This window comes from Lemur catta, chromosome 11, assembly GCF_020740605.2.
Source record: "Lemur catta isolate mLemCat1 chromosome 11, mLemCat1.pri, whole genome shotgun sequence".
Taxonomy (NCBI): Eukaryota; Metazoa; Chordata; class Mammalia; order Primates; family Lemuridae; genus Lemur; species Lemur catta.
In genome coordinates, this window is record NC_059138.1 from 55,934,872 (window position 1) to 55,947,089 (window position 12,218).

The window sequence follows — 12,218 nt, forward strand, 5'->3', positions numbered from 1 at the left end:
TCCAATAATGACAATTTTTTTTTTTTTTTTTTTTGAGACAGAGTCTCGCTCTGTTGTTCGGGCTAGAGTGCCGTGGCGCCTGCCTAGCTCACAGCAACCTTAAACTCCTGGGCTTAAGCGATCCTCCTGCCTCAGCCTCCCGAGTAGCTGGGACTACAGGCATGTGCCACCATGCCTAGCTAATTTTTTTCTATATATATTTTTTTAGCTGTCCAGATCATTTCTTTCTATTTTTAGTAGAGATGGGGTCTTGCTCTTGCTCAGGCTGGTCTCGAACTCCTGACCTCGAGCAATCCTCCCGCCTCGGCCTGCCAGAGTGCTAGGATTACAGGCGTGAGCCACCGCGCCCGGCCCAATAATGACAATTATTAGTTACCACATGAAATGCACAAGAGCAAACAATTCAATAGCTTTAAAAATAGTTTATTTCCACCTTCACAAACACATGAGCCTCTGACCGTTCTGCAAGGCACCACAAATTAAATAAAAACTTATATTAGAATATATTTGTCTTACATGATTCAAGATCAAGTGGATTTTAAAAGCAAATGGGTGCCAATTATAGAGGGTGGCAAGATTAGGGCAGGTAGCAGCAACAGGGTGCATGCATTTTCTATATTGTTTATTGAAATAGGCAGTAATCAGTACATGTGCATTACATGAGTGGTTATCCAAAACTAGTATTTCTAGGAGAGGGGCTACATTTCAGTTTCTCTGTCTATACAATAAAAAGCCAAACGCACTTTCCTAAAGTGCAAAGACTTTTTACTAGTAGTTCTAGTACCAGTAACAGAATATGATTACTAAACACCTCCAATGTGGTTTTCATTACAAAAAAACATGTTTCACATAAAAGCTTCATAATATAATCCAGAGACAGAATTTGTGCAAGCTTAAAATATGAAGCCAGGCTGGCTATTTCTGATATGTATTTTTTTCATTTCTTCCAGTGTTTTTTATTTATATAAATATGCACCCAGTTTCATACCAGTTTAAACACACATGAAACACTTTGCTCTGAGCACCATGATTGCCTTTTAGTAGCCTCTTTGGGACTATAACCCTACTCAAGGAAGGGAGTCTTAATTTCTATTCCAACGTGCTCCTTCCTCAAATCATGTTAGTGTTGACCAAATCCCAAAAATTGTCAGATACAAACAAAGGTTTCTGGGCAGAGGCCCAGAGAATAATTATGAATAATTTCACAATGATCTGGTTAAGAAAACACATGGAAAATGAATGATTTCATGTTATAAAAAGCTTCGACTTGAATTTAAACAAGAGATGGACGTGAAAGGCATGAAGCCCTGCTTCCCTCCGAGACGGGCGTGTTTTGCTGAGGTGCCAACAAATGCACGGCCATCGCCGGGGCTGGGCCTCCTACGGGCCCTCACTGATGACTCTTGAGGTAGATGCTGATGGCTTGAAGAGAGGTAGGTAAAGTCCGAATTTGTTTTCAATCCCTGCAAATGTGGCAACTGCAAGTTTGTATCCCCCAACGTGATCGGGATTCGGGGCAGGCAGGTTGATCCTGGATTTAGGAACTGGCTCAGCTCCCACAGGTTTTCTAAAAGAAGAGAAAATAGAGTAAGAATCTGAGTTTTTTGCTTTATTGTTTTGTTAAACTTCGTAAAAATAACATTCAAAAACTACCAAAATAGGCGACCTAAAGGAGTTGCTGCATTCTAGTCAGTTGTATGCTCCCCTTTGAAATGACCTTGCTAACATGATTTCAACATTTTCCAAATCTTTTCTGCTTCCTCGCAGGGACTAGAGACTGATGTACCTTTCTCAGGGACAACACAGCATTAGAAGCAGATTTAGTGTGACACTTACACTCCTCCAAAATCAATGTAGAACCACCGCTGTAGCAATTCGTAAGTCAACAAAGTTACACCGAACTGGGGCGAGGATCGAAATACACGAGCTTTAAAAAAAAATGGGGAAATAACAGATATAATTAGATTTTTAAAAAATTTACCTGATACCAAAAGGTTAGTTAAGAACAAATTAGTTCCATACCTCCAGCTCCTTTCCAGAGAGCTTTTGGGCCTTCTTCCCGGAGGATCTTTCTGAAGCAGTCTATCACTCCGCTGTAAGTGGTCTGGCCAGCCCGGGCAGCCACCTGTAATCTCGTCTTGATAACATCAGCAGGGGTCACTAAAGATGCTGCAGGCATACCTGCAGGAAGGACACAACACCCTCGCAGCATGCTCACCTTCTCACTATATAAAAATAACTGTGCTCTGAACTGCTGGCCGTGGGGAGAAAGTTAAGAATCCGATGTGACAAAAAGCCGATTTCGCTGTCCTCTGGGAAGCACAACTGTGACTGTCCTGTCTGCAGGGATGGCAGTGCCTACACACCTCCCCTCCCGACTCTCGCTTCCCTTCTCCCAAACCACCCGGCTTCGTGTGTTACGTTTCTAGTCTTAAAATCATACTTCAATAGTTTTAAGGAATTATTTATCAATAATATTACTTCAAGTGGGAGAAAGTTATTATTATTATTTTTATTTTGCTTTCCTGTTGAAATCAAAAACTTGCAAAGTTATTAGGTCCGATTTTTCAGAGGTGAAGCTTGTTAGGTGTTTCCTCTCCATGGTTTTCTGCAGCTGCGGCAGTCACAGGAGGTGCCACTGCCTTCTCTCGCGTATTCAACCACCCCCTCCCCCAGACCCTCACCTCTCCAGTTACACCAGAAAAAGACTTTACCGATAGCTAAAAAAACACCACGGAGAGGAGGGAGTTGGGGAAGAGGGGTGACAGGGGGAGAGGGAGACGCACACCGATAACACTTCAGCATTCCTTTTTCCTAAGACTGACATCTCCAGAAAAATATTTGACAGAAAGCTTAAAATTTATACTGGCTGATAATCAATGAAAAAGGAACAACAACAACAAAAAACTCTCCCAAAATTACCAATGGGAAATTTTTCTACAGTCATTTTATCCAAAATGGGGCAGCCCATGTTTAGATTTTTTAAAGGCGAGACTGTATTCAGAAGACACTGTCTCTTATGGTTTTATTACTTTTCCATTATGAACCTATTCCAAACCAAATTGGTCAAATGCAGATGCATAAATCTCCTTTGCTTTTTTTAAGGCTTAATAATTCTGTAAGAATTTCTGTCCAAACCAACATGGTCTGGCTCACAACTACATCTCATCCTTCTAACAGACAGCTTTAAAGTTACTCTGTGTGTGTGTGTGTGTGTGTGTGTGTGTGTGTGTATCTTAGTAAATCTGAACGCTACATGCTTGCCTTTATATTACTAAAGCAGTATCTTTTCCTTTTCCAAACATTAATCTTAAGTAAGAGTTTTTAAAAATGCATCACAGTTTTGCATGCAAAAAACCCTCACTTTATATCCAATGCTTCACTGGATAAGTCATACTGAATTTCCTATTAGTTTGGAGGAATTATTTTAACGTTAAGCCAGGAATTTATCCTGCAACATAATGGAAGGAAACATGAAAAATGCTTAGAAACCCACTGTGTTCACACCACCGATTTTGTTTTACTTCCTGGTTTAGAAAGAGTTTAGCAAGGCAGTCTGCTTTAGACATGCAATAAAATTTCCCCTGCAACAGTGGGCAGGCATGTCGAGTGACTGTGAAAGACATGCAAGCAATAAGATGGGTGAAAAGTTCCCTTCAGAGAGGGCAGTTTTCACAAACAGTCCCTTGTTATGAAAAAAGAGAGAAGTATTGGGGGTGGAGGGAATAGGTATGAAAAACACTGATTAGGAAAATAAAAAAAAATTAAAAGAAACATATATGCTACTCAGTATGTTGTCTGCAAAGCCGATTGAAGTTGTAGGGATGCTGGAACCAGGGAAACCTGAACACTACTCTCAGCACTGCCACGCTCAGCTCCCATCTCTCCCACACAGACGTCTGCTAGGGCCTAGGAGGAACTGTGGATAGCTCTGCAGACAGGGGATTCGCTAAGTTAACCCACAGAACTGCATCAGGCCGCTCCAGAGCAAGGCCAGGAAAGCAGCCCATACCGGCAAGAGTCTGGCCACTAGAGAGCTGTCGTTTTGGGGGGCAGGGCTGGCGAGGACTCCAGGCAGATTTGCCTGGTCTCTCCTGGCTTCCAGAAGGCTAAGGCAAGGCCTATCAAGTGGTCTAGGTATTCTCTGTTCCTAAAAATAGGAGAGCCAGGGGAGACTAGGAGCTGGGGAGGAGTTTTCTAGGTTCCTCAGCAGGAAGGGGACTGGCAGCCTGCCTGACTCTTCAGTGACAAGACAGATGTAGAGACCCTGGGGCCACCCACCACCTCTGTGACAGGAGTGATCTGGGGTGCTTCTCAACCAATAAAAAAGTTAAAAGTCTTCAAGGGGGCTCAGCAACTAGAGAGTAAACGATCATTTACAACAAAAAGAAGCTGTGACTGGCAAAATACAGCTTTGGGGTGTGAGTCACATTTAATGTTCATAAATATCCCATTAGCATTTATAAAGAATGTGCTTTTCTGTTTATTGGATACAAAGGTTAGTATCTATTTATTTTGGATCCAGGTAAGAACTTTCAAAATTCCCTTTGCATCCCTGTCTGTATTATCTACCTAATATGTCAGCTTCTAAGAGCAATGTGATAAAGTTTCTCATTAGGTATGAGAAAATAATCACATCTTCTTCATACTTTTAAGCCGAGATTTTATAAGATAATAATATTATATTGACACTACATAGAGGTTGATGACAATATCTTTGCAGTGAATTTTATCTTTTATAAGTATAAAACATGCTTCTGTTCTTCTGAATGCTATTTTTAAACCCCGGATTCCAGTTTGTCTGACATTCATATTGTTACTCTTGCTTCTTGCTAATATTTGCCTGGGACATATTTTTCAATCTGTTTTTTCCACGTCACTGTTTTCCCAAACTTCAGAGGACTCGATTTTCTTTCAAAACTCGTCTCAAACTGTTTTTACTAGGAGCTTTGAGTCTGTTCACATGATTGTGGCTATTAGACTTCTTTCTGCTGGCCTGTATTTTGCTTTCTGTTTTCTCTGCTTCTCGTTCTTTCCCTTTTGAGCCCCCCTTCCCTAAATATATTTATTTAACTGTTACATGCATTTGTTACACAGGTACACGTTTACAGTGTACCATCAATTAGCCTTTGCGTCCCCCTCCAGCAGGCTGAGGAACGTGGCGCTGTCACTCTCGTCCTCCCTTTCCTTTTCCAGTCTCCCAACAACCCTTCCTGTGTCATAAATACAGAGACCAAAGTCAGCAATAACGGAGACCTACTCACAGGTTTAACTTTTGTTTGCTCTGTTTCATATATCCCACACTTTCCTCCTTCTTAATCACTTTTCACTGGCTTCAGAGAAGGTCTGGGAGGAGAAATATTTGAGTCCTTGCAAAGGAGAAACTAACTTTAGTTGTGCCCTCCCTCCTGAGTGCTGGTGTGTGTGCTGGGGACGTGACCACAGTTCAAGGCATCATCTCTTGGGCATTTTGAAGGCACCCAGTACTGCAGGTGAGAAGACACAAAGCCCATCTTCCATTACTGACTGCTTTCTGTCCTCCTTTCCTTACTGCTGCTCCCTAGGGGACGCCTGTGAAGTAGATGTTAGACCCCCTGAATTAACCCTACATGGATCTTAAATTTTCTCTTGTTTTCCATTTCTGTATTATTGCTCTACATTCTAGAGTTTGTTTTTATGACTTTATTTCCCAGATGTCTAATTTGGTCTTTGAGCAATATCCATTCTATCATTTAGAACCATCTCTGGATTTTTAAGTTTGGCAGTCCATTTATTAGTTTTCAAGAAAGCTTCCTTAGTGATTATTTCTTTTAAATCTCTCTGAAGACCCTAATTATAGTTCTTACAAGTTCTCTTCTATTCCTTGAAGTGCCCATTTTCTCTGTAATTCTTCTGATCACTTACCTTGCTGCTCCTTCACGCCCAAGGACCTCTGGCTGTCTACTGATACTCAAGTTCAAAGGATAGCTGATTAGTATCTTCCGTGCAGATGCTGTAGACAGCTTCTACCATACTCTAGGTCTGTTTCGTTTCACCCACACGTCTTTCTTTGTGACATGGGTGAGACCTGCTCACTGGGTGCAAGGGGCCAGGGTAGGCTGGCAGGGTAGGGACTTTCCAAACCGCTGAAAAGGGGAAAGTTTCATTCTGGAGGCAGGTAGAATTTACTTTATACTCCTCTTGGGAAGAGCTGCCATTAGTTTGTTTTTTTGTTGTTTTGTTTTGTGGTATAGGTCTGGAATTACCTTAAGCCCTGCCTTGCTTTCTTTTAGTTCCTTACTCTTGCCCTCTCCAGGGCAGTGGTTCCTTTCTTCAGAATATAAGCTTTTAACCTGGAGACAACTGTCGCCTGAAGCTCCACATGAAAACCAAGGCAGAGAGCCAAACCTGGCCAGTCTGCAGTAAATGCAGGTCTCTCCCTTTTGTTAATGATTTGCCCTAAAACCTCTACCTCCGCTTCAGTCATGCTATTGTTCACCCAGAGGTTCTGCTCTTGGTTTAAAATAAGTTTTTCCTGCCAGTGTTTTGGGCTGTGGCAGGGCATCCTTCGGTCCAATTTCACAGTCGATATGGCTATGTTTCCTATCTGCTGAAGGCTGTTGCTAACATCTGCTAGTGACAATATGACATTTTAAAAAATGTATTTCCTGACATTTTAAGGTATTTGAGAGAAAAGAAGAGATTGATTAAAATGTTCAGGCAATTACCTTGATCCAATCTCTCCTATATTTTTTTCTTTTTAAGGATCTATTGCTTTTAAATTGTCTTAAGCTTTATGTCCACACAATTAACAAATTTGTGCCAACAGTACTCCTCTCCTAACACATACGTTCTAATGTGTTCGCAAAAGCACCATGATCAGTCACACATATATAACACCTCCATTTCTGTGTACTGAACAACTTTTAAAGATATGAATTTCACCTTAATCTAAGCTGATTAACTCAAAGGCAAGACAGTCACTACAGTTTGACTTGTTCCTATATCTTTTCACTCTGACAATAAAAATCATCTGGTATGATAGATCACTCTATAAAATTTAAGAAGTATTAGATCTTTTGATATTATCCAAAGCTGTACTGAAATGTCCTTCATTAATTAAAAAGCACCTGGCGAGGGAATTGAAATTTGGTTTCTTAATTTCAGGCTTCTGCATCAGTCCTCACCCTCTGACAAGCTGAGGCACTTTGGCCAATGAACATAAATTCGAACACTGTAGTTCTGCTCTAATCTGTGAAATAATGGAGTAGATATGCCAGTATTTAAAGATACTCCCAGTTTATAACTAGATACATAAATCTAAAAAAAAAATCAATATTCTCTAGGTTGAGATACCAATAACCACTTCTGTAAAAAGCTGCATATTACTAAAACAATCTAATTTCAAGACTAATCAAATTTCTGCAAAGAAAAAAGTGAGCTAGCACTAACTGAATAACTGGAATTACTATCAAAACTATTACTATCAAATGATCATATTCATTTAATCACAGGTCCACCTTATTTATCTTAAGGCTGTTCAATAAAAAATATATGTAGTCTACATAAGAGATCAATTTGAATCTGGTACATAAGTCATGAGATATTGCTGTTTTACAGTAAATTAGTGGCCAACGACTATTCATTGTGGTTGCCTGCAGCTCCATATAAAAAGAAGAAATTTTATATTTTGAAAGGAGCTTTTCTCCTTTCTTCTTGATGACAACAAAGATCACTTCTGCCCTGGGACAGACTTCCTGGGATTCTCTGCACCCAGTGTGTTCTCTCCCCAGCAAATGCCTTTGCTCTTCATGGTATCCACAAAGGGAAAGTGGGGGCCTGGTCTGCCCTCCACCCAACAGCCCATACAGGTCTGGTGCACTTCTGTGCTCACTGCCACTCTTGATGGTGTTGCCCTGGGCACAGTTCCACACAAAATTCCCCGTGCCGTTCTCCACCCTGGACTCAGCTCTCTGCTGGAGCAGCCAGCGGCTGGTTGCTCTATTTCCTCCCATGACAGCAGTTACCTGCTTATCGCTAGATACCATTTTTTGTCTGCCTTACAACAAAATACATTACTGATCTTTCTTACTCATTCTAATACATTTTTTAGCCATTTTAATTTAGATTTTCAGGTGAACAATCATTGTAAATAACGACTGCTTCATTTCTTCTTTTCTAATGTTTAAGCCTCTGATGTCATCTTATTTTACCACACTGACTGGAACCTCCAAAATAAGACAGGATAACAAAGATGAGAGAGACATCCTTGTCTTATTTCTAACTTTAATTAGAATGGTAGTTATGACATTCACCATTGGCTTCTGACATCTGTTATTAAATTTAGAAAGTAGCTCCATTTACATTACATAGTTTTTACAGATTTGTAGAATATACAAGGCCATCAAGCTTTGTGGCTGATCCATACTGTGGGGACTAAGACCAATGTGACACTGTGTCTTGTATTTTCCCATGGGAGAAAGTATGTAAGACCAGCTGTTCCAAACCCGTACCTGTTCTCTGATTCATAGAAACTGTGAGATAATAAATATTTGTTGATTTAAGCTGGTAAGTTTTGGCATAATTTGGTATCCAGCAATAGATAACTAACACAGAAGGTATCTGGAAAGACAACAGGATGACTACAGGGTTAAAATAACAGCAGCATCGGGATGTCAACTACTTGCAACTTTCAAGAATAATGTGTCAATACCTTAAACACTATCATACTTTTTTACCAACAAATTCACTTCAGAGAATCTGTTTCTCTAAAAAAAAAAAAAAAACTGATCCAAAATAGGAGAAAAGCCTTTAAGCACAAAGATTTTTTTTAGCACTACTATTTAAAATTTTTTGAAAATCATGTGTCTAATATTGAGGGACATATAAGTATGCAGCAATTAGAAGCTATTTAATGTTTAGAAAGTTTTAAATGATACATAATAAAATTACTATTATCATTGAATATTTTTGAATACTTATTATATGCCAGGCACTATCTTTGTTTTTCTCTTTTACATTTTTTTAGAAACGGGATCTTGGCTATGTTGCCCAGCCTGGCTTTGAACTACTGGGCTCAACTGATCCTCCCGCCTCAGCTGGGATTAAGGGCACGCCTGGCTGCTAGATCATCTGTTAATTCACTTAATCCCTATAATAATCTTGTGAGACTAAGACTATTCTTATCCCCATATATATGGAGAAATAGGCAGAGAGAGATTAAATAACTTGTGCAGGTCACACAGTTCTAAGTGGGGAAACTGGAATTTGAACCTGAATAGACTGACCCCACAATACATCCACTACCGATTTTGCTATGATGGCTAACAGTGCTTAAGACACAATATTAAGTGAAAACTACATACACACAGTGTGATTGTAACTCTGTTAAATACCATAGAAGGGGGAATATTAGCACAAATGTTAAATAGCAATTATCTTAGAGTAGTGGACAATATTTTCTTATTTACCCTTTGTAGTACTTCCCAAATATTTTACAATGAGCAATAGTACTTTCATAATGATAAAAAGATAATAAAGAAAGAAAATAAGCCTTAAAAGACAAAAATAACAACAACAAAAAAAAACCCTCACTAGTTATTTCTATGCTCTGGTAGCATGGATTACCTAGGAAACTCCTACCCAGAAATGAAATCACTTCTGGGTACTCATTTTCTTCAAGAGAAGAGTTACAGACAATATTTCTTGTGGAATGAAGAAAACGAGGCTTAGGAAAGCATCCTAGACCTTGATCTGAGCTCTACTCTTATCTTCAAATTTCACAACTGATTTTTGGAGTGATTCACTGACAGATTCTTTTGGATTCATTATCATATTGGCTAACACTTATTGAGCATTTACTATATGCTGGGCACCATGCTAAGTCCTTCACATGGATGCTCTCATTTGAGCCTCATAACCACACTCGGTAGCAGGTACAATTACGATCTCCATTTACAGGTGAGGAAAACAAAGCTTAGAAGAATTTAAGTAACTTGTCCAAAGTCACACACTAATAAGTGGTACCCAGTTCTCCTCCTCAAGTCCTATCTTATTTCAAATAAGTAATTTGAAATAAATTATAAACTTTTGGTTCAAAAATTTTTCCCATGTATACATAGGAGAAATGACTTACAGAGGGCACAGTGAGTCAATGGCCAAGTTGGAATTAAACCTGGTAATTCTATAGTTTAGGCTTGAAATCATGATTTCTTGATGTAGGTCTAGTGGTCTCCATGCTACTCATACAACTAAGGTCCCTAAGCAGCCAGGAAAGAAAAACCCTGTCTCCTATACCAATGTCATTGCTTTTGAAGAAAAGGGATTAAGTAATAGCTAAAGAGGAACTATATAGGTTCTGTCTCCAGAGGTTCCCAAGGCTACTGCCAGGGTGGGTGGAGTGTGCACAAAATAGCAAACAACTGCTCAAAGCTGGGAGTTGTTCTCATGTTGTCTTTGGGAATAGCCTGGAGACTTTAGCCACATATCTGATGAGAATAACACTTGTATCAATAATGTCCGAACCTAGGCCGCAACTGCCTTAGGGTTTGTTAACTCACTAAATGTGGGTCACCACCTGGAGAGCTAATCTAGACTGTTCCAGCCTTTGGAGTCCCTGCGTAAGGAGGACCATCGAAGAATGAACTGATTCCTGCTGTGGCTATTTTTTTTTCTATTGATATTTTCAATGGAGCACTGAATAAAAGGAGATAGTTAATTCCATCTAGGATTTAATTACTGCCCCTCCCCCACAATAACGTTACACAGGGAGGAAAACAGGGGTTTCTAATCGGCCCAGATCTTTTCTGGTTCTACTACTTTTTTTTTTTTATCTATATGATAATAACTATTGTTTAAGCTCTGGAGAAAGTTTTAGGCACTATTTTGTTTAGATACCATTAAGACACAAGTTTTCAAATTTTAAAAAACTTCTGGCTAAACCGTTATCATTCTTATGCTATGAAGTGAGACTATGAAATGATATGAGACTTGAATTGAAACACAACAATCCCACAAAATGAACCAATATATTTAATGAGCCTTTTCTAGTGTTAAGAAATTGAGCTTGTCTAATAATCTAATCTGCCAGAATTAAGATTAATTTCTTTCCCTTTCCTTTCAGTAGCTAGTCAAAGCAACCTCCAGCCAACTCATATGTACCCTGTTACAAACTATCAGCAGAAATTCCAGTGTAGTATCGTGGGGGTGGGGGTGGGGGCAGCAGGAGTTGGGGATGGCTAGGGAAGTACCACAATTCCATGAGGGACACTCACCAGCTATAGCACCAGCCAGGAGCAGGCTTCCCGGGCTGATGTGCCCATCTTCATCCGCAAAGGAAGCCTTCACATGAGCATAGCACGGAAAGTAGATGGCCGAGAAAGGAATGTCCCGCAGAAAGCAGGCTTTGGCACCCTGCACATTTGCAAAGGAAGAAAAACCACATGAAACACATACCCCATTGAGAAGATCAAGCTTCTTTGGAACTCACCTCAGAACAAAATATTCCTGGAGAAGACCAAATTTGTACTCACAAGTTGAAAGGGGAACAGAAAAAAATAACCCAAATTCTGCAAGTTATAAATCTGAATTTTGTTTTTACAACAAAAACTGGTTTTGTTGTGTGGTGGGGAAAAGAGGGAGGAGTTATTATTTATGCTGATGTTAAAATTTCTATTAAAACATTTTTGGAACTCTGCTTGTGGTGGCAAGTCACTGGCATTTCAAGGGAGATCTATTCTCTGGTTGCAACAGAAGATGGGCATCAACAATCAAGATGTCTCTTTGTTTACATGCTAGGAAGTAGACAAATTATATACGTGGAGGGAAAAGGGTTTTTGTTTTTTGTTTATTTTGTATTGTTTGGACTCTTTCCCAGAAAAAATAAAAATCACATACACAAAAAATTATATATCTTTTCAGGGGGTTCATAGATCCCCCAAATTTAGTCACATACTTACCCACCACCCAGGGCTTATGATACATTGACAAATGTCTGCTCTAAAGCCTTACAATATTTGCAATAATTCTGACACATTTTACAGCTGTGTGTAGAACAGTTAGCTCCTAAAGTCTTCACCAAGTAATTTCTGGTGCCAGCATAATGCCATGTGGGGGCCCTGAGAATTGACGAGGGATAAAAATATGATATAATATTACAATGAAAACCACAACACATACACTGTGTTTTGGGTAGGCTGAACAGAAAGGAAATCACCTCTTTTCAACATAGAAAATTCCCA

The 12,218-nt window shown here is 39.6% G+C and overlaps 1 protein-coding gene across 2 annotated transcripts in view; it reads right to left on the reverse strand.

Annotated features, from left to right (window-relative positions):
- Positions 1-407: 407 nt before the first annotated feature.
- The window catches only part of SLC25A13 (solute carrier family 25 member 13), a 166,070-nt gene continuing 154,259 nt past the window's right edge, over positions 408-12,218 (reverse strand). For both annotated transcript variants that reach the window (XM_045564065.1, XM_045564064.1), the window contains exons 15-18: positions 11,253-11,391; positions 2,023-2,181; positions 1,837-1,927; positions 408-1,567 (exon numbers count right to left, since the gene is read on the reverse strand). In XM_045564065.1, the coding sequence (XP_045420021.1) occupies positions 1,381-1,567; positions 1,837-1,927; positions 2,023-2,181; positions 11,253-11,391 (576 nt within the window). In that variant the 3' untranslated portion in view covers positions 408-1,380. The remainder of the gene's footprint in view (positions 1,568-1,836; positions 1,928-2,022; positions 2,182-11,252; positions 11,392-12,218) is intronic.